The following is a 27,119-nucleotide window of genomic DNA, read 5'->3' on the forward strand; positions in this document are numbered from 1 at the left end:
TGACCTCACAACGGGGGATTCCCGGCCACAACCCGGAATTAACCGGACATAGAACATAGAACAGTACAGCACAGAACAGGCCCTTCGGCCGTCAATGTTGCGCCGAGCCATGATCACCCTACTCAAACCCACGTATCCACCCTATACCCGTAACCCAACAACCCCCCCCCCTTAACCTTACTTTTATTAGGACACTAGGGGCAATTTAGCATGGCCAATCCACCTAACCCGCACATCTTTGGACTGTGGGAGGAAACCGGAGCACCCGGAGGAAACCCACGCACACACGGGGAGGACGTGCAGACTCCACACAGACAGCGACCCAGCCGGGAATCGAACCTGGGACCCTGGAGCTGTGAAGCATTTATGCTAACCACCATGCTACCCTGCTGCCCCCAAAGGACAGAAGAGCAGTCGAAGCAGTCAATAGGAATTTTCCAAATGGAATTGCAAAAGCACTCGCAGGGAGGTGAGTCACAGAGGGTGTGGGGGGGTGGGGGGGAGTCAATGATTCGAATTTTTCACAGCATTGGTACAGGCCCAATGATTTGATCATGTAAACAACGGGTGAGCTGCCTGCATTTGTATAAAGAAGGGTGTGGCATTTGAGGTGAAGGTTGGCATGTTGTTTTTCAAGCGTAGACCAAGCATTGAAATAATGCACAGAAAACCGATGTGAGTGGGACGTTCCGTGTGGTGAATGAGTTGATGGGGTGGGTGAGGTTATTTGCATCTTCATTGTAAACACTCCAGAGCCTGTAGGTAGTTACAGGTATGATCCACAGTGACCAATCAGGATGAAGCCACCCAATATAGAGCTTTTGCTTCCTCTACAGAGACTCGGTCAAAGTAATTCAGAGACAGGCTGCTGAAGACTTGGTCAGGTATGTCAGAGCGAAATGTTGTAGAAAGTGTGGTGAGTTAAACGTGTTCAGATTTGCTGGGTACAGAGGGAAGGTAATGACGGTGTTAAAATATCACTCCAGCCCCGGGGCAAAATGTATTTCTTCATGATTGAATTCAGGATGTAGAGCACGACTTTGCTTTTTTTAATGATGGAAATACACGGCAGTCCTGAAGAAAGATTGTCGATCCGAACCATCCATTCCGTTTCTTTCCCCACAGATGCTGCCAGATCTGCTGAGTATTTTCAGTATTTTCCATTCTTAGCTCAGATTTTCAGCACCCACAGTATCGTGCCTTTGTCAGATAGTTTAATCAGCAATCTACTCCTGTTTCCCCCTCCTCAATACTCAAGAGTCTCCATGACTTTTCCTCATTGATAAACCTGGGAGGAAGGTCAAGTTTTAAATAGCAGGACATCACCCGGGAGTTCAAATAAAAGAGACAGAGGTCAAATTCTGTGGGACTTGGCAATGGCTCCAGGAAATGAAACAATTTGGGTGCAATATAACTTCGAGACGGGAGACACCCAACTCCTGTTTGTGTCTCTGTTTTTAAATGATGTTGCAGTGAAAATCTCTCACAGTGTGAGTATTAGACAGAAGTTCTGTTTGATTTATATCACTGGCTTGGATTTACGGGACAGACAGTTTAAAGTTTGTAGTTTACACAGAATTCAGAAATTAAGTGAGGACGGACTTGGGAAGGACACGGACAGGATGGTGAAATGGGCAGGCAGCTGGCAGATTAACTTTAATACAGAGAAATGTAAAGCGATCGATTTCAGTGGAATGAGAAAAGTCAACGGGAACTAACTGGTACAATTTTAAAAGCGGTGCTGGGGACAGAGAGAGACCCAGGGGAGTGTGCGCTCATTCTTGAAGGTGGGAGGACAAGTCGAGGAGTCTGTATTTTTAAAATGTGGTTTTATTAACGTTATAATTGAGTGCAAAGACGAACATGTTATGCTGAACCTTTATAAAATACTGGATAGCTCCCAGCTGGAGCACTCTGTCCCACTCTGGGACCCAGGCTTGAGGGAGAGAGGTCAAGGCTTTGGACAGAGTGGACATGAGATTGACCAGCATGATGCCAGGAATGAGGGACTTCAGTTAATGTGAATTCTATTTAAAAGAAGATTTGATGGAGGTGTTGGGAATGGCAAAAATACAGAGAGAATGTTTCCCATGAGTGAAGGGTCAGTAATAATTTAATCATGGACACACTCGGCAGATCTGAAGATTAACTTCCCCTATCCTGACCGGGACTCACTTAGTGTGAGGGGCTTGGATGGGGGCAGAGTTTGTAAGGTGTAACCAGGAAGGCTGCCTGATGCAATATGTAGATAGACCAGCACGGTAGCATGGTGGTTAGCATAATTGCTTCACAGCTCCAGGGTCCCAGGTTCGATTCCCGGCTTGGGTCACTGTCTGTGCGGAGTCTGCACATCCTCCCCGTGTGTGCGTGGGTTTCCTCCGGGTGCTCCGGTTTCCTCCCACAGTCCAAAGATGTGCGGGTTAGGTAGATTGGCCATGCTAAATTGCCCCTTAGTGTCCAAAATTGCCCTTAGTGTTGGGTGGGGTTACTGGGTTATGGGGATAGGGTGGAGGTGTTGACGTTGGGTAGGGTGCTCTTTCCAAGAGCCGGTGCAGACTCGATGGGCCGAATGGCCTCCTTCTGCACTGTAAATTCTATGTAACTCGGGAAGGGGCAGTACTGGACCTGGTATTGGGGAATTAGCCTGGACAGGTGGTTGAGGTTTGAGTCGGGAGACATTTTGGGGGTAGTGACCACAATTCGGTACGTTTTGCGGGTACTTTTGGATCGGAATGTGGGTTAAGGTGCGAACCTGGGGAATAACAAATTATGGTAACGTTAGAGAGGAATTGAAGAATTTGGATTGGGTGCGGCTGTTGGAGGGTAACTCAATATCGGAGATGTGGGTGTCTTTCCTGTGACTGTTGATTAGGATTCAGGAAAGCCATGTGCCTGAGAGAACGAAGGATGAGTTTGGGAAGTTTAGGGAGCCTTCGATTTTTGCTTTGACAAATATTTTTATTCTCCTCGGTTTTCACATTTTCATTGAAATTTCCGTTCACCAACAAACAATCGGCGGTAACAAGTATAATGTCGATCCCCTGGCCGACAATCCCTCCCTCCCACCAACCCCCAAACAACCCTCAACATTGGAAACACAAGCATCAAAGAAAAGGATTCAGGAATCCACCATCCATCCATTCATAGTCACCAACAACACACATAGTACCCGCCCCCCCCCCTCCTCCCAGCCGCCCGCACCACCACCCCCCCGCCCCCTCCCCCCCACCCCCGCTAATATTCAATGCCATCCAATTCTGGAAAGTGCATAATAAACAAAGCCCATGAATTTTACAACCCTTCCGTCCTTCCCCTCAACTCAAACTTCACCTTCTCGAGTGTAAAAACTCCAGCAGATCCCTTCCCCTGCCAGCCATCGGGCGATCAGCGAATGTGGAGTAGTGTGAGGTGATTCACTTTGGAAAGAATAACAGGAATGCGGAATATTTGGATAATGGTAAAATTTTTGGTAGTGTGGATGAGCAGAGGGATCTCGGTGTCCATGTACATAGATCCCTGAAAGTTGCCACCCAGGTTGATAGGGTTGTGAAGAAGGCCTATGGTGTGATGGCCTTTATTGGTAGAGGGATTGAGTTCCGGAGCCATGAGGTCATGTTGCAGCTGTACAAAACTCTGGTACGGCCGCATTTGGAGTATTGCGTACAGTTCTGGTCGCCTCATTATAGGAAGGACGTGGAAGCTTTGGAACGGGTGCAGAGGAGATTTACCAGGATGTTGCCTGGTATGGAGGGAAAATCTTATGAGGAAAGGCTGATGGACTTGAGGTTGTTTTCGTTAGAGAGAAGAAGGTTAAGAGGTGACTTAATAGAGGCATACAAAATGATCAGAGGGTTAGATAGGGTGGACAGTGAGAGCCTTCTCCCGCGGATGGAGGTGGCTAGCACGAGGGGACATAGCCTTAAATTGAGGGGTAATAGATATAGGACAAAGGTCAGAGGTGGGTTTTTTACGCAAAGAGTGGTGAGGCCGTGGAATGCCCTACCTGCAACAGTAGTGAACTCGCCAACATTGAGGGCATTTAAAAGTTTATTGGATAAGCATATGGATGATAAGGGCATAGTGTAGGTTAGGTGGCCTTTAGTTTTTATCCATGTCGGTGCAACATCGAGGGCCGAAGGGCCTGTACTGCGCTGTATCATTCTATGTTCTATGTTCTATGTTCAAAGGCTAAAATATCTGCCTCCGCATCTGCTATCAACCCCGGCCGATCCAATATGGCCTCCAGAGGACCCGGCTCAAGCCTCACATGCACCACCTTCGAAATTACCCTGAAAACTTCCCTCCAAAACTCTTCCAGCTTTGGACAGGAACAAAACACATGAACGTGGTTTGCAGCCCCCCCCCCCCCCCCCACCCCCCCCCCCCCCACCCCCCCCCCCCCCCCCCTCTATCATCAAGGAAGAAATTGCGAGGCATCTGGATAGAAATTGTCCCATTGGGCAGACGCAGCATGGGTTCATAAAGGGCAGGTCGTGCCTAACTAATTTAGTGGAATTTTTTGAGGACATTACCAGTGCAGTAGATAACGGGGAGCCTATGGATGTGGTATATCTGGATTTCCAGAAAGCCTTTGACAAGGTGTCACACAAAAGGTTGCTGCATAAGATAAAGATGCATGGCATTAAGGGTAAAGTAGTAGCATGGATAGAGGATTGGTTAATTAATAGAAAGCAAAGAGTGGGGATTAATGGGTGTTTCTCTGGTTGGCAATCAGTCGCTAGTGGTGTCCCTCAGGGATCAGTGTTGGGCCCACAAGTGTTCACAATTTACATAGATGATTTGGAGTTGGGGACCAAGGGCAATGTGTCCAAGTTTGCAGATGACACTAAGATGAGTGGTAAAGCGAAAAGTGCAGAGGATACTGGAAGTCTGCAGAGTTTTATCCATATATCCATATATTGATTTGGATAGGTTAAGTGAATGGGCTCGGGTCTGGCAGATGGAATACAATGTTGACAAATGTGAGGTTATCCATTTTGGTAGGAACAACAGCAAACGGGATTATTATTTAAATGATAAAATATTAAAGCATGCTGCTGTGCAGTGAGACCTGGGTGTGATCGTGCATGAGTCACAGAAAGTTGGTTTACAGGTGCAACAGGTTATTAAGAAGGCAAATGGAATTTTGTCCTTCATTGCTAGAGGGATGGAGTTTAAGACTAGGGAGGTTATGTTGCAATTGTATAAGGTATTAGTGAGGCCACACCTGGAGTATTGTGTTCAGTTTTGGTCTCCTTACTTGAGAAAGGACGTACTGGCGCTGGAGGGTGTGCAGAGGAGATTCACTAGGTTAATCCCAGAGCTGAAGGGGTTAGAATACGAGGAGAGGTTGAGTAGACTGGGACTGTACTCGTTAGAATTTAGAAGGATGGGGGTTGGGGGGGATCTTATAGAAACATATAAAATTATGAAGGGAATAGATAGGATAGATGCGGGCAGGTTGTTTCCACTGGCGGGTGAAAGCAGAACTAGGGGGCATAGCCTCAAAATAAGGGGAAGTAGATTTAGGACTGAGTTTAGGAGGAACTTCTTCACCCAAAGGGTTGTGAATCTATGGAATTCCTTGCCCAGTGAAGCTGAGGCTCCTTCATTAAATGTTTTTAAGGTAAAGATAGATAGTTTTTTGAAGAATAAAGGGATTAAGGGTTATGGTGTTCGGGCCGGAAAGTGGAGCTGAGTCCACAAAAGATCAGCCATGATCTAATTGAATGGCGGAGCAGGCTCGAGGGGCCAGATGGCCGACTCCTGCTCCCAGTTCTTATGTTCTTATGTCAGCACCTCCTCCAACATTGTGGAGGCCGGAGCCACCGTAAAGCTCCGCATCACCTTCTCAGCGAAATCTCGGACATGCGTCTACCTAACCATTTACCTCTGCCCCCCCTATCCATATTTCGCCCTCAGCTCCTTCAATCCCGCAAACCGGCCCTCTCGAAACAAATCCTTTCGTGCCCTGACTCCCTTCTCCTCCCATCTCCGAAAACTCCCACCCCACTTCCCTGGCTCAAATCTGTGATTCCGCTGGATTGGCATGCCCCTTGACCCTGCCCCCAGCCTAAAGTGCAATTGCCTCCAGATCTTCAACGTCGCTGCTACTACCGGACTCCCTGTGTATTTCCCATTGGGAGTGGCACTGCACAGGCTCTCCTCCAATCTAACCCACTGTGAGACCCCCCCCCTCTAACCCGCCCTACGGAATGGTAGCAATCCCCATCCCTGGCCGAGACACCTCAAAATAGTCACTTTTATCTAAATGTAGCTTGTAGCCTGAAGAAGACCCACGCACTCGATCCAGCTCCAATGTGCCCCCCATCGGCACACTCGGTTCTGATACGTACGGCAGCAAGTCGTCCACATACAAAGATACCCTGTGCTCTACCGTACCCGCCCCCCCCCCCTCCACAACCCTGCACTATCCCTTTCCACACCTCCAAACTTAACGTGATGGCCAACGGCTCACTCGCACGCACGAACTACAGGGGTGGGACATAGGACATCCCTACCTGGTCCCACGGTGCAGAGCAAATAACCCAAATTCACTTTATTCGTGCGGTCACTGGCCCTCGGCTCCCTGTACCCGATCTACAAAGCGTGGCCCAATCCCAAACCGTTCCAGAACGGCCATCAAATACCCCCACTCCACTCGGTCAAACGCCTTCCCGGTGTCCAATGCCATAACCACCTCTGTCTCCCTCCCCTCCACCGGCGGCATAACCACTTTCAATACCCTCCTAATGTTCAAACAGAGCTGCCTCCCCTTCACAGACCCCGTCTGATCTTCCCCTATTACCATCGGGAGGCATTCCTCCAACCGGCCCACCAACACCTTCACGTCCACATTTAAACGTGATATGGGCCTTTTGGACCCACATTCTGTCGGATTCTTATCGTTCTTGAGCAACAGGGAGATTGATGCCTGCCCCGAAGTCTGTGGCAGCACCCGCTTACCTATCGCCTCCCCAAACATCCCCGTCATCAGCGGCGCCAACTTATCTTCAAATTTCTTTTAATAGTCCACGAGAAATCCATCTCTCCCTGCTACCTTCCCCGCCCGCATCCTTCCAATCGCACCTTTTATCTCCTGCTCTGCTATCGCCCCCCCTCCACTATGGCCCCTGTCTCCCTCCCCCAACCCCATCCAGGAATCTCCCGATCCTCCCCAGGTGGCTCCTGCCGTAACATACACATCAGTATCTGATGGTGCAGAGACAGGCGCTAACTGACACAGTGAATGACCAATCAACACAGCAGCCAATCACCAGTCAGGGCACGGTCACGATGAAGCCAGAGGGCGCTAGTTTCCCCGCCCATTCGGGATGCAGCCCCTGAGACAGCCAGAGCCCGCAGTCAGTAGCACGAACCTCTACCATGTGCTAGCAGGAGAGGCTGGTCAGGTTAGCCATAGGTCTTCAGCCAATCAAACATAGTGTCGACCCACAGTGCAAGTATGTTTAACAGCTCATAGTAAAATAAAATAGAGTTGTATTTCTACAACTGTTGGTAGCCTGTCTATGTTACTGCTAAGGTAAATGCAGTCTCCACAGATCCAGAGTACCCAACACATCAGCTCCGACCTACAATCTCTCATAAAACTCCTCAAACACCCTATTAATCTGATCTGGAGCCATCACCAACTTCCCTGCCCTATCCCGCACCTAAACAATTTCCCTCGCCGCTGCCTCACTCCAAAGTTGACCAGCATGCGTCCCACCTTCTCTCCACGCTGGTCGACCGTTCCCCTTGCCCCCCTCAATTGGCACACCGCCTTCCTTGTGGCCAGCCTGTCAAAACCCGCCTGCAACTCCTTCCTCCTTTCCAATAGTGTTGGATCCACGTCCTCTACACACCTCCTGTCCACTTCCAACATCTCGTCTATTAACCTTTGCCATTCCACCCTCTCCTCCTTATCCACCTTTGCCTTAACCGATCTCACCTCCCTCCTCACCACCGCCTTCAGAGCTTCCCGTACCACCGCCTGCGAGACCTCACCCGTACAATTAACCCGCACGCATTCCTCAATCACCTTTCCAATCGTAACACAAAACCCTCAGTCCCCCGACAGCCCGGCATCCAATCCCCACCCCCTGTCTCTGCACTATTCCCTTCTCCAACACCATAGCAACCCAGTGTGGCGCATGGTCTGATATGGCGATTGACAAATATTCCGACCCCTTGACCCCGGTCAACAGCGACTTTCCCACCTCAAAAAAAATCCACCAGCGAGTTGGCCTTATGAACGGAAGAGAAGAAAGAATACTCCCGTTCCCCCGGGTGCAAGAACCTCCAAGGGTCCACTCCTCCCATTTCCATTAGCCCCCCCACCCCCCCCCCCCCCGTCCTACTATCCGACTTAAGTTAGCTGGTGCGGGGGCCCCTGCCTTTCCTCCCCTCCCACCTGTAATAATATGTATAATCTAAAGGAGAGTAAAGGGTTAACAAGTTGATGTTCATGTATATCAACACTAGATGGCATCACTGAGTAGTCGTATAAAAGGCTGCGTCTCTAAGCATTCTGGGAGCAGCTTATGGGGAAGGATAGTGCGAGGTTGAGATAGTGTTGGTTGTATTAGAGAGACACAATAGATTACTGTAACCTAGATTTAATACTGTTTTGTTGTTAGCTATTACTCAGTAGAGTGTACAAACCATTTAAAGTTGTGTAAAATAAACTAGCTTTGTTTTAAATACATAGCTTGATGTTCTTTGTAAACACTTCGGTCGAGATTCTCCGCAAATGCGGAGAATTGTAAAGGCTGCCGTGGGACAGGCCGTGACCCACGGCAAACTTCACGCCCACTTCCGGGGCCAATTCTCCCCCCCCCCCCCCCAGGCGGGGCTAGGAGCGCTGCCCCGTGCGTCACAGCGGCGCGGCCTTGACGACGGTCATCAAGGCCGCACGTCAAGAGTCACGCCGGCTGACGCGGCCGATGATGTCGGCCGCGCATGCGCAGATTGGACAACGCCAACCCGCGCATGCGCAGTTGGCGTCTTTTCCCTCAGCTGCCCCGCAAGACGTAGCAGCTAGATCGGTGGAGGGAAAAGAGTGCGTCCGTTACGGACGCAGGGCCCGCGATCGGTGGGGACCGATCGCTGGCCTATGCCCCCCTTGGCACGGCCGTGGTACTGCCGTGCCAATCGGGCCCCCAGATGCCCCAAACAGCAGGTGTGTTTGCTGCCGTGTTGAAACGGGCGTGAAGGCCCGGCCGCTCGGCCCATCGGCCTCGGAGAATCGACGCTCACCGTAAAAAACGGTGAGCGGCGATTCGTGGCGTGGGGGCGGGGGGGGGGGGAAATAGCGGGAGGGCGTGAAAAATGTCGGGAGGCCCTCCCGCTATTCTCCCACCCGGCGTTGGGGGGGGGGGGGGCGGAGAATCACGCCCCACGACTTTTGGCTATCAGGGGACATTTCACGGCGCCAGGTAATTACTGAAGTAATTTGGCTAAAATTAGATAGACTCTAGATAGACCCAGATAGGCCCGTGCTCAGACTTTGACAGCAAGATTGCTTCCAGACCTGTTACATCAAACTCATCCAGACAAGTCCAGACCTCGAGGAGAAACTGCAGACTCTGAAACAGTTCCGGACTTCTGGTAAAATTGATGTTAATTGGAGCATTTTCAAGCGGCAATTTCAAATGTCCCTCTCTGCCTCAGATTTAGGTACCGCCCAGATTCGGGCCTTCCACCTATACTGCCTTGTGTTAGGCCCCCCTGCACTGCCACTCCAACTGCCGCACACTCCAGGCTCGACGTCTGCGCTCCGGCTGTCCGACATTCCCGACACTCCTGACAGGATTCTTCACCAGTTTTAAAGCGATTTGGTTTGGCGCCTGTCCATTGGGCCCGAAAGGCCGAAACAAGTCGGAGAGAGAATAAAATGGAACCCCCCCCCCCCCCTCCGCCCTCCAAAAGCGCCAAAACTAATGTCCGCTGGCAGGGGCCTCTTCTTAATGCGGCCTCTCCGCTTGCGAGGGCCACCGGAATTCCTAGGGAGCCTGAAAGAAAGTAGCAAGGTGCGGGAAATTAGGAGGGGCCATGAAACGTCCTCGGCAAGTCGGATTAAGGAGAATCCCAAAGCAAGAGGGTGGCCAGATAAAGGGCAGTGGGGGGGAGTCTGTGCGTTTGAGCCAGAGGAAATGGACGAGCTACTTAATGAGTACCTTGCATCAGTGTTCAGCATAGAAAAGGGGCTGGGTTCTCCGTTCCTGAGGCAAAGCTCCAATGGAGGAATCCATATTGTTCCACGATGGGAAAATCGCGTGAAACCCTGGCCGATTCTGCTATCGGTGAGGGGCTAGCACCGGCCTCGCCTGAAGCACCTGCGGGATGCGCGGGAAATGCTCGAAGATTCGCCGTGTCTCGAGCTGCGCATGCGCAGGGCTGACAAGCTGCAGCCGCACACGCCGGCGCTCCCCACACACACGCACCGGCTGTGCTAGAAAAGATGGCGCAGGCCAGCACCACCCACCACGACCACAGAGCCCACCTCCTGGCCACTCCCCACCACCCCCCACCCCCACCCCCAGCCCTTGCAGATGGCCCCGGCCAGCAGCAAAGATCCCGGCCGAGCGTGGTGGCCCTGGACATTGTCTACGTGCCCCCTCTCGCCCGCCGCTGGTGACCGCTGATGCCACACGCGGCCCGCGCAGTTGGGAACTCGGCCCATCGGAAGGATAGCACTGCGGGTGGGCCGGTTGATGACATACCGACCGCACTGCGACTGCGTGCAGGGCCCATCACGGTGACGCTAATTTGTAAGTTGCGGAGCATCACGACCCGGCGTCAATAGCCTGCCCCAATTCCGCCGTCGGAAGCCATTCTCCATTCCCGATTTCAGCGTCGGGCAGCGGAGCATCCGCCCAAGGACTTGGTGGAAGATGATTCTTGGGAGGGTGTGTGGACAGTCTGGGTCATGTTGACATCAAAAAGGAGAAGGTATTGGGTTGTTTTAAAAGTAGGTCAATTATCGGGGAGAATTCTCAGCGACAGGATTTATAACGACTTGAAAACAAATGGACTCATTAGCGATAGACAGCATGGTTTGGTGAAGGGGAAGACGTGCCTCACTAACATGACTGAGTTTTGAGGAGATGACTAAGATGATTGATGAGGGAAGGGCGGTGGATGCTGTTTACATGGACTTCAGTAAAGCCTTTGACAAGGTGCCTCATGGCAGACTGGTACAAAAGGTGAGGTCACACAGGGTCAGAGGTGAGGTGGCAATATGGATATATATAACTGGCTGGGTCACAGAAGGTAGAGGGTAGCAGTAAGGGTGTTTTTCTGAATGGAAGGTTGTGACTAGTGGTGTTCCACAGGGATCGGTGCTGGGGGCTCTGTTGTCTGTAGTGTCCATAAACGATTTGGAGGAAAATGTAGCCGGTCTGAATAGTACGTTCGCAAATGACACCAAGGTTGGTGGAGTGGCAGATAGTGTTGAGGATTGTCAGAGGGCATAGATTGGTTGGAGACTTGGGCAGAGAAATGGCAAATGGAGGTTAATCCAGACAAAGGTGAGGCAATGCATTTTGGTAGGTCTAACATAGGGGGGAAATATACCGTAAATTGCAAAACTCTTAGGAAATAGAAAGTCAGAGCGAGCTGGGCGTGCAGGTCCACAGGTCTTGGAAAGTGGCAAAACACAAGTGGACAAGGTAGTCAAGAAAGCAGACGGAATGCTTGCCTTCATTGGACGGGGCATTGAGTATAAAAACTGGCAAGTCATGCTGCAGTTCTATGGAATCTTGGGAAGGCCGCACTTGGAATATTGCGCACAATTCTGGTCACCACACTACCAGAAGGATTTGGAAGCTTTGGAGAGGGGGCAGAGGAGGTTTACCAGGATGTTGCCTGGTCTGGAGGATGTTAGCTATGAGGAGAGGCTGAATAGACTCGGACTGTTTTCATTAGAAAGACGGAGGTTGAGGTTTACAAGATTATGAGGGGCATGGAGAGAGTGGATGGGCAGGCACTCTTTCCCAGGGTGGAGGGGTCACCAGGGGGCAGAGGTTTAAGGTCCGTGGGGCAAGGTTTAGAGGAGATGTGTGAGGCAGGTTATTTACGCAGAGGGTGGTGAGTGCCTGGAACACGTTGCCAGGGGAGGTTGTGGAAGCAGATACATTAACGGCGTTCAAAAAGCATCTTGACAAATCCATGGATAGGACAGGTATAGAGGGGTACGGCACAAGGAAGTGCTGAGGGTTTGGGCCAAGGGTGATATCATGACCAGTACAGGCTTGGAGGGCCGAAGGGCCTGTTCCTGTGTTGTAATGTTCTTTATTGATTGTTGATCTGAAGTATTGGGTGCGAGTCTGCGGACTTTATCGCATGCTCAGCGGGGTGCTTCTCTCTCAGCTCCGGCTATTCAATGGCACTTTGCCGGTTATTTTGGCCTTGGCGAGGAACGCCTTCACACGCGGGAAGGCGACTCGCTGATCGGGACGCCCCTTTCAAAGGCAGCATCGATCTTTCTAAGCCGCTCAGTGCCCCCCGCCATGGCGTCCGGACCCTCCCACCAGCCAACGTCTGGGCTCCTCGAGCCCCCCCCCCCCCTCCCCAAACCTCTTCTGGGCAAAGCACCCCGCCTCCAGGCTCGATCCCTGGCACAGGCAAGCTGGTACCTGGCCCTGCCATCCGAGCAGTGCCATCAGGGAATCCTATGTAGCTGGGTGGCAGCGCACAGAGGCCAGTTTGGCAGTGCCAGGATGCCACCCTGCCCTATCTCTGACCACCCCGCGGGGTCTTCCATGGCCCCCCCTGAGGTGCCATCATGCCTGGTCCACGTTTGCATGGACCAGCACGAAACAGCGCCCTGGTGACAGGCGTCGGCGGTAAATCCTGGGTCCCGGGTGAATCTGCCGAACGTATATACTGACCTGGATCTCGGCCAGCGAGGGCGCAATCCCGATCGGTTCGGGGAGAGCGAGTCAGGTGACTTGTGATCGGAGCTGTACCGGGCGCGGAGCTCGATTTGGGGCTCGCGGGCAATGGTCGCAAATGGGGTCGCTGAATCGTGCTCTCCAAGAGATATTCCAGTGAGAAACTCCCCAGGCGCCAAAACAATTAAAGTGTGTCAATACGGGTTCAAATTGAATCCATACATCCAGCAGGAATTACCAAACCTGCTCAAAATGACCATTACCTGGGAGAATTTAGGCCTCAAATCCTCATCCTCCAACTCACATACGTAACGTTTCTTGAATGTTTAGTGGGGAGTGAATTAGTTATTGATTGGATGAAGGACTTAAAGGGGACGTTATGTGCCGATTGTCCCTTTAAGGGCAACACAGCAGAGTAAGGGTCACATGACCTACTTGACCAATCAGAGAGTGGAATCAACCCCAGGATGAGAGACATTTGGATTGGAATTCTCCGGCTATCGAGGGCCCGGATAGTTCAGTCGGTAGAGCATCAGACTTTTAATCTGAGGGTCCAGGGTTCAGGTGAATCATTTAGGGGCTGGTTTAGCTCACTCGGCTAAATCGCTGGCTTTTAAAGCAGTCCAAGGCAGGCCAGCAGCACGGTTCGATTCCCGTACCAGCCTCCCCAAACAGGTGCCGGAATGTGCGACTAGGGGCTTTTCACAGTGACTTCATTTGAAGCCTACTCGTGACAATAAACGATTTTAATTTTCATTCATTTCGTTTCATTTCTCAGTTCCTTCCCGCAGCACATCCCTGCCTTCGGGTTTCCCGGCGGTGTGGGCGTGGCTTCAATGGGATTCCCATTGGCAAGCTGCGGGAGGAGACAATCCTGCCACCAGCGAAAGGCGTGAGACACACGTGGCTGGGGGAAGCGGAGAATCTCACCCATTCTGTTTCTTCCTGACTGCAGCCCCTCCAACGCATTGACAAGATTCCAAAACTGTGGTGTCGGCATTGACACAAGTCTGCAGGTGAGGTTTATGCAGCGTTAATACTCAATATTGCCTTGCCTTCGTACCCTAATCTATTGATAAATCCAAGGATATCATCTTTTTAAAATGTTCTTTTATCTCCCCTCTGCGTGCCAGGTTGGCAGTGCCAGGGGTCGGGCCAGTGGGGGCCTTGCCACTTGGAGGGGGGGGAGGTTGTGGGGGAGTGTGTGTTAGGGGGGCCCAGGAGCCTTCCCAAGGTTGGTGGGAGGGAGGGGGGGGGGGGTCGTCAATAAAGTGAGGGGGGGTGGGTTCGGAAGATGGGCAGCTGGCCAAAGTGGCAGCCCGATCTGCAGACGGCCTGTCCAGCGGGTGAGTTCAGCTGGCCAGCAGGAAATTACTGCAAAGTGTGGCCTCACCAGAGAGAGAGAGAGAGAGACTCCCTGAGTGAGGACAAAGCAGCAACGGTACTGGCGAAGGACGGGGTCGCTGTGGAGCATGTCCCAGTCCCAGGCGGACATTGCCCGGCACTGCGGAGTAGTGGCGTACTGGCCGGGGCGTACTGGTCGGTGGCGATGGGCAGTCAGTTTTCGATTGCTCACTATTAAAACACGCTACACCCGGGACACGTGAAGCCTCTGTCACGTTGTTCCACGCTCCGTAGTGCCTGGCACCCCCCCTCCCCCATCCCCTGGTGCCCTCTGCTCCTCCCCAGCCCCAGCCTCACGGGCACAGTGGTCCCAGATCTCCCCCCCCCCCCCCCCCCCGCCAAGCCTCACGGTGCAGGTGAAGGGGGTGAGCTCCCTGTCAGTAGACAGACAGGAGTCAGACTATGGCTCAGATTGAGGAGCTCCAGCGCCCACCTCCCAGCGGGTTACCGTCACCCTCCTGCCCAGTATATTGACGTCACTTCACGGACCCACTTGTGGGCTGTAGGCCGGGAAATGCCGCTCAAGACCCCACTCAAGCCCCGGAAACGAGCCCCAAGGGTAAAAGTTCAGGGCTGCGGGGACCTTGACGTCCACCGGGATCGGGCGTCCTCCTCCTCCATGTGGTGCCAAGTCCGCGAGAACATGGAACAGGTGCCACACCCTCCCTTCATTGAGGCGGAGCCTCCTGAGTCACATGTTGTCCGATATCTCCTCGAGCGGCCTTGGGCTCCGGCTGGCCTCCCTCTCTGGCCTGATGGGTGGCTGGGTCCTCAGGGTGGTCTAAGGGGAGCTGAGGGAGGGTCCACAATACCATCCATATTGTGATATGTGTGAGGGAGAGGGTGAGGGTGAGAGACCGACTCTCGTTTCCCGTTTCTACCCCGGGGTCATCGAGTCTCCCAAGCCGACCCCAACCTTACGTTCCCCACCTTCTCTCAGGGTGTCCTCCGATGGGCCTGTTGTGCGAGGAGACCCTGCCCTGCTCACACGGGCCTCATTATATCCGATCTCCACATCGGTCACCAGTCTCCGTACTGCCCCGGACACCAGACCCCGGATCCCAGATCCCGGATCCCTGCCAGGAACCTAACTAGGACCAGGCTCAGGTTCCCTCCCTGATCCACACCCTCACCCTCTGGCCATGGGGGTAGGCCCCGTGCTGAAGCCTAACTCGTGGGTGTTTGATTGTTGGCTGCTGCCCCTGTCAAGTTGACGCCGACAGGGTTGAGGGTCCAGGCTTCACAGTCCGATTGGGATATAAAGATACAACGAACAGTACAGCACAGGAACAGGCCCTTCGGCCCTCTGAGCCTGCACTGATCATGGTGACTGTCCAAACTAAAACCTCCTGTTATTTGTCTATTTAACAGTCCCCATTAACCAACAAGGAAAAGGCACTGTGCCACATACACAAAGCCACAACGGTGTCTTTATGGAAGGAAAGTAGAATGCATGTTAAACATTAAAGAGACAAAGGTAGAATGAAGTAAGCCGCATTCCAATCAACCCACCACTCCCTCCCATCCCACAGCTCCCAGCAGCAGACTCGAATCGGTGACAAATCGTTCGGCGGATAGCGTAACAACACACCGGAAAGTCACACTGATGCAGAGCATGGTGGAAGAGTTAGAGAGCGCCCCTTCCCCCCCCCCCCCCCACTCCAGTACAGGCAGTTGGTTCCAGACTCTAGACCACAGGAGCAAAAGGGGCTGCAGCAGATAAACACACGGCTGCCAGGCATTAAACAGTAAACAATCAACAGTACAGTGTAGTCGATTGGCCCGCCATCCCTTCCCCCTCTCCAGCGCTGGGAGGGGCCCACTTACTTGCTCCTTTTCCAGGCACTACAGGCCACACAAGCAGAAGAGGCGGCAGCAGACAATCACACAGTCTCCAGACATTAAAAATTGAACAGCCAGCAATGCAATAACGTCACCAACAATCTGCAAAAGCAGCTCCTCATTACCTGCAGCAAATTGCTCAGATGAATGGGGCCACCCGCCACCTTTCCCCTCCTCCAGTACATGCAGCAGGTCCAGGACATAGAACTGAAAGGGGCGGCAGGAAGCAAACATACGGACTTCCAGACGTTAAGCATTGAAACAGTCAGCAGTACAAAACAAGCTGGAAGAGCAGTTCTTCATGCCTTCAACAAGTTGATCAGCTGAATCGGGTCACCATCCTTCCCCTTGGCAGTAGCTTCATATCAGTCCCTCCCTTTCCTTACTCCAGGCCGCAGAAGCAGAAGAGGCAGCAGCAAACAAACACTCAGCCTTCAGGCATTTTGCAGCCACAAGCAGGAGCGCACGGCAGACACAACCTGCAGCCACTTGAGAATGGTTTGTTTATTACACGGCCAACAAAATCTTGCAAAATAGACACAAACAAACAGCTGAACAGATCACATTAGCCATGAACTGACAAGTAATAGGCGCTGTGCCGATCACACAAGCACCTCAATGCTACAGAATATCGGCATAAACACAAAGCTACAACAGAGCGCTTGCACAAAGTGTAGCCATCTCAGATGGCCACCTGCAAAGGACCATGGGAATTATGGCCAACCCAGGACTCAGACAGGCTCAGAGCTTGTGTGTGTGTATTTGCAACCCAGATAGCTGGACGCGATCGAAACCCCCGCTCGTTTGCTTTCTAATGGCCCATTTCCCCAGAACAAAAGAACTGTACTCACATAACCGATACAGATACAGACTAATCAGCGCCACTCCCTTTGCTCAGGGAGCCCAAACAGCCAAGGTTAATGACCGCTAAGGACATGCCCAGCCATCAAGGCACCCGCCCCTTTATTGGCCAAAATGGAAGGCAGTGATCGAAGCCTGTCGAATTATTGGGTCCAAGTTAAGGACCGCCCCAAATAGCGCAAAATCCCCGAGGGATAAGAAGAGACACAGCCATGTGCTCAGTCTCTCTTGGATCCGGCCTATGCCAACCCAAGTGCAGCATAACGACCAGACAGACAAGTTCAAGACCAACGATCGCTGCCAGACGGATGAGCCCAGCAGAAACAGAGCCACTTCTTCCACCCAGCCACGCAAGATCCGGACAAAGGCCTTATCCATCTGCATAGAACCGGTTGCCCTGAAGTTAAGTACAGGTTATTATAGTTGTTAGGTGTAGTGTTTTGTGTTGCGTGTCGAAGTAATCCTTGTGTGTAAATAAACCATCTTTGAACTTGATCTGACTAACTGGTTGTGTGGGTCTTTGATCGATATCCTGTAAAGCCTTGCGATGGTATCATTTGATAACTGGTGACTCGAAAGAGCATCATTATTAATTGGCAACATTATTGGCGACTCTGACAGGACTCGAATTAGAAGTGATTTTGTCACTCCGAGAGAACCCACAAACTTTGAAATCCAATTGCATGCAAGAGAAAGAACCACAAGTGCAAGCCCATATCGACCAAATCACTGAATTTCGGACGTGTGTACTAACCTGCATGCGTACTAACATGGATATCAGATAAACTCGTTAGATTGTGTCAAAACTACCGAGGGAATTGTGAACCGGAAAATAGCTCAGGCCGTACCCCGCAGTTCAAATCACCGCCTTATCCCACTGTCCCAAATTAACGGTCGGTAAAGAGAGAAAAAATAAATTCAGAAAGAGATATTAGAAGTAATGGCCGTAAAAGCGATGGAACGTTTAATGAACCCACAGGAACCCGAGGTCACAGCGACCAACAGAGCAGGGCAGTGCCCCATATGGGAAGAAGAGTTGAGGAGGTATTTAAAGGGGAAATTGGTCCAATTTCCTGGGTCCAATTTCTGTTCAAATGAAGAGTCAGGTCCAGGAAGCCGAGGACAAACCTGTTGGGACAACCTAACCGAGGTGCAGAAGAAAACTGCAGCGAAGGCCGATGGCAGTAGTGTCCTGTTTGGCACAGTTGCGAGGCACAGAGGCGGTCGTGAAGACGCTCTGCAGGCAGCTGGTTGAGAAAGAAGAGAAGAATGAGGGAAACAGTAGTGAAAGCAAAAAGATAATTGAGCAACTCCGGGATCAGTTGGCAGCTAAAGATGAAGAGATGGCTGATGTCAAACGGGCACACCAATCTTGTTTAGTTCACCTTAGCAGCTTTCAGACCCAGTACGATAAAGCCGACCAAGATACACAGCCCACAGTCCTGGTACGAGAAGAGACAGAACAGCAGGTAGCACAGTTAACGAGTCAATGCGTGGATTTAAAGGCAGCTTTACGAGCGCGCCATAGCTCCGCTACAGAAGAAAGACAGAGCACAGTAGACCACGCGAAGTGTAGACAACAAATAGAGAAGATACAGTCACTGCTTTCACTGCAGAATGGATTTAGATATACCTTTGGACAAAATTTAGATAACGAAGATAAGAACTAAATGAAACCGCCCAGAGATGTATGGAGGACACAGAAAATCACAATAGAGCCCCCCCCAGGCCCCGAAAAGGAATGAACCCACACCACCGACAGCACAGGCAGCACACACTCCCGTGAATCCGGTCCCCACACAGCGGGAATCATCGGATCTGGAGGAGCCCGATTGCATTTACACTACCCCATTATCCATCACCCAACTGAGAGACGCCAGCGCTAAAATTGATCCATTCGAGCCCACCGCAGACCCGCAAAATTTCTTTGAGAGTGTACGCCAGCAAAAGGTTACGTACGGTCCAGGTTAAAGGGAGGGCAGCACGGTAGCATTGTGGATAGCACAGTGGCTTCACAGCTCCAGGGTCCCAGGTTCGATTCTGGCTTGGGTCACCGTCTGTGCGGAGTCTGCACATCCTCCCCGTGTGTGCGTGGGTTTCCTCCGGGTGCTCCGGTTTCCTCCCACAGTCCAAAGATGTGCAGGTTAGGTGGATTGGCCGTGATAAATTGCCCTTAGTGTCCAAAATTGCCCTTAGCGTTGGGTGGGGTTACTGGGTTATGGGGATAGGGTAGGGTTGTTGACCTTGGGTAGGGTGCTCTTTCCAAGAGCCGGTGCAGACTCGATGGGCCGAATGGCCTCCTTCTGCACTGTAAATTCTATGAAACAAAAACCTATAGTAATGAGCCTTGACCAGTCCATCAGCTCAGCTTTACCAGAACCCTGTAGTTATCTCTATATGTGCATGCACATAAGGGGTTAATGTGTAATCAGTAGCACCACATGACCACTAGAGGGCCGGACCAACAGGGGTATAAAAGGCAGCCACATTGTCTCTCTCTCTCTCTCGGGGGTGCACTGTGACCAGGGCAATAGCAGAGTAGTTCAGATGGCGAGTGGAGTTACGTATAGTTACTGTAGTTAGATCTTGTTAACCTTATCACTAGTATCAAAGTTAAAGTAAATAACTCATGTAAATATTGTTGTAGTTACTCAATAAACCTTTTGTTACTACTGGATGAGTTTGAGTCTTCTTCATTGAGATTCAGAAGACCTCTTCATTAGCCAAGGATTGAGTAGCACATGTTACCAACCACACAGGTAACAAAACATGGTACCAGGCATGTTGGCTTCAACAAAACCAGTTAGATTAGGTTAGACAAAAAGTGAAGAAAACTCAGACTGGATATTCGACTGTGGAAGACTTTGCAGCAAATGGATCCTCGATGACTAACTATGGGACTGATTGGACCTCTAGGGCAGCTGGAAACAACCAGTAATTTAAGTTATATTTATTGCAGCTAATGATTTAAGCATGGTCTCTGACCCAACAAAAATAGCACTATTGCTCTCAATAGGAGGGCATGAAGCTAGAGAAATCTATAATTGCTTTAATTACTTAGAAGGTGAAGACAACACCAAAATAGAAGTAATACTAAAAAAAATTTATGAACACAGTCAGTCTGGAGAGATGCTGGAAAGGTTTAACCCTTGTCATAAATGCCAGAGAAATGGAGGGTCCATCACTGATTTTTATCACAAATCTCAAGTTAATACCACAAGGCTGTGATTACGCTGATTTCAGAGACATTATGATAATGGCTCAATGAATTTCTGGACTATCTGACAAAAATTTGAAGGAAGAACTTTCACACGATAAGTACTGAACTCTGGAAACTGCAATACAAAAATGCCTTGCTTATGAACAAAAACAGAATCAATACTGTGAGTCTTTACAAACACAGAATCAGTATTGAGAAAGCAAAATCGGTAAAAATGGCGCGAACACTCACCACGAGGCAGAGGCAGGATCTCACTCGATGCAACAGCGCTTTTTTATTGGCAGCCATTTTGAGCGAGAGCGTTCTGGCCAGTACGCACATGCGCACTTCTCAAAAAAAAGGAAAACGGCAAAATACACTCGCGAAGCCGCACATGCGCAGTTGCGAAAAGAAGCGCACAGTAAAGGAAACTCGAATTGCGCATGCACAGTCGATTCCTACGCATGACATCACGAGTGGCGTGACGTCAGAGGACCCGGAGCACGCCCACTTAAAAGGGAAATGCACGAAAATGAACAAAAAGACATTTAAAGCTGCAGAACCAAATTTTCTTCCATCAAAAGACAGAACAATGCCCGAACTTACACCAAAGGTTAAAAATAACCTTCGCAGCACCCTGGCACAAGCAGTTTCCCCCACCCAAAGCTGAGAGCACAGGGAAGAATACTATTCAGAAGATGATTACTTCATTGAACATAGAAAGAACAATGACAAAATCGAAACAAACAGATGATTTTTTTCATTGAAGACGACCGCTCAGACATGGATGGGTTATTCGGAATTGATGATCATTGCAACAGCAACACGGTTGAAACGCTCAACACTTCTCATGGTAGATGAATCCAATACCAAGGTGCCATGGTAGATCATCGATACATTGGATGACAGCAATACCCGAGAAGAAGACCACGCCACACAGAGAGCACAGAACGACTCCGTTGAGAGAGCACAGATCGACTCTACAGCGAGGATGCTGCTTGGCTCCACAGAGAGACCAATGGCAGACTCCACAGAGAGAGCGATGAAAGACTCCACAGAGAGAGCGATGAAAGACTCCACAGAGAGAGCAATGGCAGACTCCACAGAGAGAGCAATGGCAGACTCCACAGAGAGAGCAATGGCAGACTCCACAGAGAGAGCGATGAAAGACTCCACAGAGAGAGCGATGAAAGACTCCACAGAGAGAGCGATGAAAGACTCCACAGAGAGAGCGACGAAAGACTCCACAGAGAGAGCGATGAAAGACCAGAGAGAGAGCGATGGAAGACTCCACAAAGAGAGCGATGACAGACTCCAGAGTGGGCCGTGTGCTCCCCATACCACAATCTATTCAAAGTTGTGGGTCAGGTGAACACCATGATACACTTTGGGGTTCTCTAAACCCTGGCCCATGGAACCAGAATAAGCCCCACTCCCCCTCCCCCCCCCCCTCCTTTACTATTAAAGCAGTTATAGAAACCTTCTGGATTCCATTTCATGTTGAATTAAACGTCAAAAATAGACACAGGAGCAGGCCATTCGGCCCTTCGAGCCTGAACCACATGCATGTAAAATGATGATGTTGCCCATGACGATAGAAATTAACCATTTCTGATGAAGGCGACATGTAAGTGAGGGGCAGAATCTTTAAATGAGAACCCGGCCAATTAGGATGTACTTCTTCAAACAAAGAGGAGTTGAAAGTCTGGAACTCTGTCCCTCAAAGGCTGGTGAGGCTGGCGGGACACTTGAAGGGTCCGGATCGGGGATTGACAGATCGGAGATGGGATGGGGTGTTCGGAGTTAAGGCCTCCTCTTTTTGCTGTGCAATATTTTGGTTTATTAACAATTCGGCATGTTACATATCAAAAATTGTCACAAAGCGCAAAGGGGTAGGTCAACATAGGGCACAGTATGAGAGAGAGAGTAGAAAATACCCACCCCCCCATCTCCCAAAGAGGGGCCCCAATGCAGCTCAAAACAATGAGCCATGGGGACAGGCCAGCGGCTAAAAGCCAATCTGTTCCCTCCCAGCATGTATATAGTCTGTCAACATCAAAACAATTCATCGACCTATAGAAACAGTCCACCTGGTGACGTGGCAACGTCGAGGGGAAAACCCCAGACAGACTCTCCAAAACAGACAAAAAAATCAGGAAAAAGGGACCAAAATCCCAAATCGAGTCCAAGGGGCCAAGCCCTGGAGCTTCCAGGAGCAGCAGCAGACCATCATCAATTCACCCCGAGCTGCAGGTGGCGGGGTACAATCTTTACCAAAACAGCGCCAAGTAGGCCTTCCATCCTTGGCATGAATCTGACCCGGGTCTGCCATTTCCAGCAACATATCTGCTCCAGCTCTCCTCCTCTCTCTCACATTCTCTCCTTCCTCCGTGCAGCTCAACACTGGAAACAGTAGCAGCAACAGAGACACACAGAGATTCACTTCAAAATCCTGAGTATGAGCTTTCCCAATGAGGCGGCGGGGCTGAATGGGGCCTCCTCATGTTCCTGTGCAACAGGCTGGAGAAGGGGCTGAATGGGGCCTCCTCCTGTTCCTGTGTAACAGGCTGGGGAAGGGGCTGAATGGGGCCCCCTCCTGTTCCTGTGTAACAGGCTGGAGAAGGGGCTGAATGGGGCCTCCTGTTCCTGTGCAACAGGCTGGAGAAGGGACTGAATGGGGCCTCCTGTTCCTGTGTAACAGGCTGGAAAAGGGGCAGAATGGGGCTCTTCCTGTTCCTGTGTAACAGGCTGGAGGTGCTGAATGGGCCTCCTGTTCCTGTGTAACAGGCTGGAGAAGGGGCTGAATGGGGCCTCCTCCTGTTACTGCGTAATAGGTTGGAGGGGCTGAATGGGGCCTCATCCTGTTCCTGTGTAACGGGCTGGAGAAGGGGCTGAATGGGGCCTCCTGTTCCTGGATAACAGGCTGGAGAATGGGCTGAATGGGGCCCCCTCCTGTTCCTGTGTAACAGGCTGGAAGTGCTGAATGGGCCTCCTGTTCCTGTGTAACGAGCTGGAGAAGGGGCTGAATGGGGCCTCCTGTTCCTGTGTAACAGGCTGGAGAATGGGCTGAATTGGGCCTCCTCCTGTTCCTGTGTAACAGGCTGGAGAAGGGGCTGAATGACCTCCTCCTGTTCCTGTGTAACAGGCTGGAGAAGGGGCTGAATGGGGCCTCCTGTTCCTGTGTAATAGGCTGGAGAAGGGGCAGAATGGGGCCTCCTGTTCCTGTGTAACAGGCTGGAGAAGGGGCTGAATGGAGTCTCCTCCTGTTCCTGTGTAACGGGCTGGAGAAGGGGCTGAATGGGCCTCCTCCTGTTCCTGTGTAACAGGCTGGAGAAGGGGCTGAATGGGGCTCCTCCTGTTCCTGTGTAAGAGGCTGGGGAAGGAGCTGAATGGGGCCTCCTGTTCCTGTGTAATAGGGTGGAGAAGGGGCTGAATGGGGCCTCCTGTTCCTGTGTAACAGGCTGGAGAAGGGGCTGAATGGGGCCTCCTCCTGTTCCTGTGTAACAGGCTGGAGAAGGGGCTGAATGGGGCCTCCTGTTCCTGTGCAACCGGCTGGAGAAGGGGCTGAATGGAGCCTCCTCCTGTTCCTGTGTGACAGGCTGTAGAAGGGACTGAATGGGGCCCCCTCCTGTTCCTGTGTAACAGGCTGGAAAAGGGGCTGAATGGGGCCTCCTGTGCCTGTGTAACAGTCTGGAGAAGGGGCTGAATGGGGCCTCCTGTTCCTGTGTAACAGGCTGGAGAAGGGACTGAATGGGGCCTCCTGTTCCTGTGTAACAGGCTGGAGAAGGGGCTGAATGGGGCCTCCTCTTTCTGTGTAACAGGCTGGAGAAGGGACTGAATGGGGCCTCCTGTTCCTGTGTAACAGGCTGGAGAAGGGGCTCAATGGGGCCTCCTGTTCCTGTGTAACAGGCTGGAGAAGGGGCTGAATGGGGCCTCCTGTTCCTGTGTAACAGGCTGGAGAAGGGGTTGAATGGGGCCTCCTGTTCCTGTGTAACAGGCTGGAGAAGGGGCTGAATGGGGCTTCCTCCTGTTCCTGTGTAACAGGCTGGAGAAGGGGCTGAATGGGGCCTCCTCCTGTTCCTGTGTAACAAGCTGGAGAAGGGGCTGAATGGGGCCTCCTCTTCTTCCTGTGTAACAGGCTGGAGAAGGGGCTGAATGGGGCCTCCTCCTGTTCCTGTGTAACAGGCTGGAGAAGGGGCTGAATGGGGCCTCCTGTTCCTGTGTAACAGGCTGGAGAAGGGACTGAATGGGGCCCCCACCTGTTCCTATGTAACAGGCTGGAGAAGGGGCTGAATGGGGCCTCCTCCTGTTCCTGTGTAACAGGCTGGAGAAGGGGCTGAATGGGGCCTCCTCCTGTTCCTGTGTAACAGGCTGGAGAAGGGGCTGAATGGGGCCTCCTCCTGTTCCTGTGTAACAGGCTGGAGAAGGGGCTGAATGGGGCTGCCTCCTGTTCCTGTGTAACAGGCTGGAGAAGGCGCTGAATGGGGCCTCCGCCTGTTCCTGTGTAACAGGCTGGAGAAGGGGCTGAATGGAGCCTCCTCCTGTTCCTGTGTAACAGGCTGGAGAAGGGGCTGAATGGGGCCTCCTCCTGTTCCTGTGTAACAGGCTGGAGAAGGGGCTGAATGGGGCCTCCTCCTGTTCCTGTGTAACAGGCTGGAGAAGGGGCTGAACGGGGCCTCCTGTTCCTGTGTAACAGCCTTGAGGGGCTGAATAGCCTTCTCCTGTCCCTGTGTAAGGCTCAAGGGGCTGAATGGACTCCTCTTGTTCCTGTGTAACAGCCTTGAGGGGCTGAATTGAACCAGTAAGAGGTTCAATGGTCTGAATGGCCCCTGCTGTTCCTGTACAAGAGGTTCAATGGGCTGAATGGTCTCCTGCTGTCCCTGTACAGTAGGTTAAATGGGCTGAATAGCCTTGTATTCCTCTGTTCCCAATTGACCAAAGAATCTTAAACTGAATTTGTCCCTTTGAATTTTCTGGACTCCACTAAAATCAACTTGTTTTATTTATTTTATGTTACAGGTGACTTGGAGAATGAAGAGATTTCTTGCTGCAAGTTGTTTCAAATTGCTTCGAAAAAACAAATTTATTTTGTTTTTAGTTCCCTCATTACTAACATTAATTATACTTGGATATTTAAGCCAGTACAGGGCTGTCTATTTGCATGTTGCAAAGTTAAGTGACCACTCCTTCCTCATGTTGCCGAATAGCAGCTGTCAGACCCGGCCCCCATTCCTGGTCCTCCTGGTCACCAGTGCCCAGGACCAGTTAGTAGCTCGCTCGGCCGTTCGCCAGACGTGGGGGAGAGTGAGGACCGCCCACGGCCAGAGGGTGGTGACCTACTTCTTGCTGGGGTACAGCCGAGAGCATCAGGAACAGCTGCAGAAAGAGAGTTCACTGCACAAGGACATCATCCAGAAAAATTTCACTGACAGTTATTACAACCTGACCCTCAAGGTGCTGATGGGCCTGGAATGGGTGAACCGATTCTGTCCGTCCGTATCCTTCGTGATGAAAACCGATTCCGACATGTTTGTGAACGTGGATTATCTGACCGAGCTCTTGTTGCGAATGAATCACAAGGACATCTTCACCGGATTCGTCATGAGAAATTTTGGGCCTGATAGGAACAATTCCAGTAAATGGTACATCAGTGAGCAGGAATACCCTCAGGAAAAATATCCACCATTCTGCTCCGGCACTGGGTACGTGATGTCGGCCGATGTTGCCAATCGAGTCTGGAACATTTCCAGGATCGTCCCCTACTTTAAACTGGAGGACGTCTACATCGGGCTGTGCTTGGCGGAGTTGAAGATTGATCCAGTGGAAATCCACTCGGAGGAGAAGTTCTTCAATTGGAAGGTGCCGTTTTCTGTTTGCAAGTTTCGCAAACTCATCACCGTGCACCAGGTGAATCCCTCCGAGCTGCTGATCTACTGGAAAGCAATGGAAGATACAGCAGATAAGCACTGCCCTGGAGATGTGTGAAGGAGGGAGGCTATCTGGGGGAGGCTTCACGCTGACCCCATCACTTCCCCTAATCCCTGTGCTCTTCAACATCCTTACAACCTTGTAAGCCCCCATCATCGGTGCTGATGCTGTGTGGGCAAAATACTCATTATACTTACTACCTCTACCTCTATGGGTGCTTTCAAATGTTAATGTGATATCGGGCAACATGTTCAGTTTATTGCAACTCAATGCCCAGCGTTTCCTTCACCTCTATAATCTGGCTTTGCATGTTCCTCTTTTCTGATTGGTCAGTGGGTTGAATTGGTGGACGGCCGTTGGGCCAGTGGAGAACATTAGCTTCAAGGTGGTCAGGGAGTACTGATAAATTCTTTGCAAAACTGCTCTGGTGTCACAGGGGCCCGGGTTCAATTCCGACCTTGGGTGCCTGTCTGTGCGGAATCTGTACTTTCTCCCCGTGTCTCCGCGGGTTTCCTCCGGGTGCTCCGGTTTCCTCCCACAGACCAAAGACGTGCAGGTTGGCTAAATTGCCCCCTGCTTCCCAAAGGTTCGGTGGGGTGACAGGGAGAGGGCGGGGGAACTAGGGCCTAGGTTGGATGCTCCATCTGATGGCTAGCCCCAGAAGCAATGGGCCGAATGGTCTCCTTCTGCACTGCGGCGATTCTACGGATGCTACGAAGTGATCTCATTGAATGGCGGAGCAGACTCGCTGGGCCGAATGGCTTCCTTCTGCTCCAGCGTCTTCTGGTGTCGTGGCCCAAGCATGGATTAAAACGTATTTGCACAGCTTTGCACAAGCAGCTAAGATTGTTTCGCAACAAGTAAATCTTGAAAATGTCTGGCAGGGGTCCAGTATGAACTTTTCAAAGCACTTTACCCTGGAGCTAAAACAAAATAGCAGCTAAAAAAGCCATATTAAAACATGCGTTAAACTGATTGTGTCTTTAAAA

The 27,119-nt window shown here is 51.3% G+C and overlaps 1 protein-coding gene across 1 annotated transcript; it reads left to right on the forward strand.

Annotated features, from left to right (window-relative positions):
• Positions 1 to 894: 894 nt before the first annotated feature.
• On the forward strand, positions 895 to 27,119 carry LOC119967881 (beta-1,3-galactosyltransferase 5-like). Its single transcript, XM_038800968.1, has 2 exons — positions 895 to 916; positions 25,222 to 27,119. The coding sequence occupies exon 2, from the start codon at positions 25,234 to 25,236 to the stop codon at positions 26,185 to 26,187; it is 954 nt and encodes a 317-aa protein (XP_038656896.1). The 5' UTR covers positions 895 to 916; positions 25,222 to 25,233; the 3' UTR covers positions 26,188 to 27,119.

Source organism: Scyliorhinus canicula, chromosome 6 (genome assembly GCF_902713615.1).
Source record: "Scyliorhinus canicula chromosome 6, sScyCan1.1, whole genome shotgun sequence".
In the NCBI taxonomy this organism is placed as follows: domain Eukaryota; kingdom Metazoa; phylum Chordata; class Chondrichthyes; order Carcharhiniformes; family Scyliorhinidae; genus Scyliorhinus; species Scyliorhinus canicula.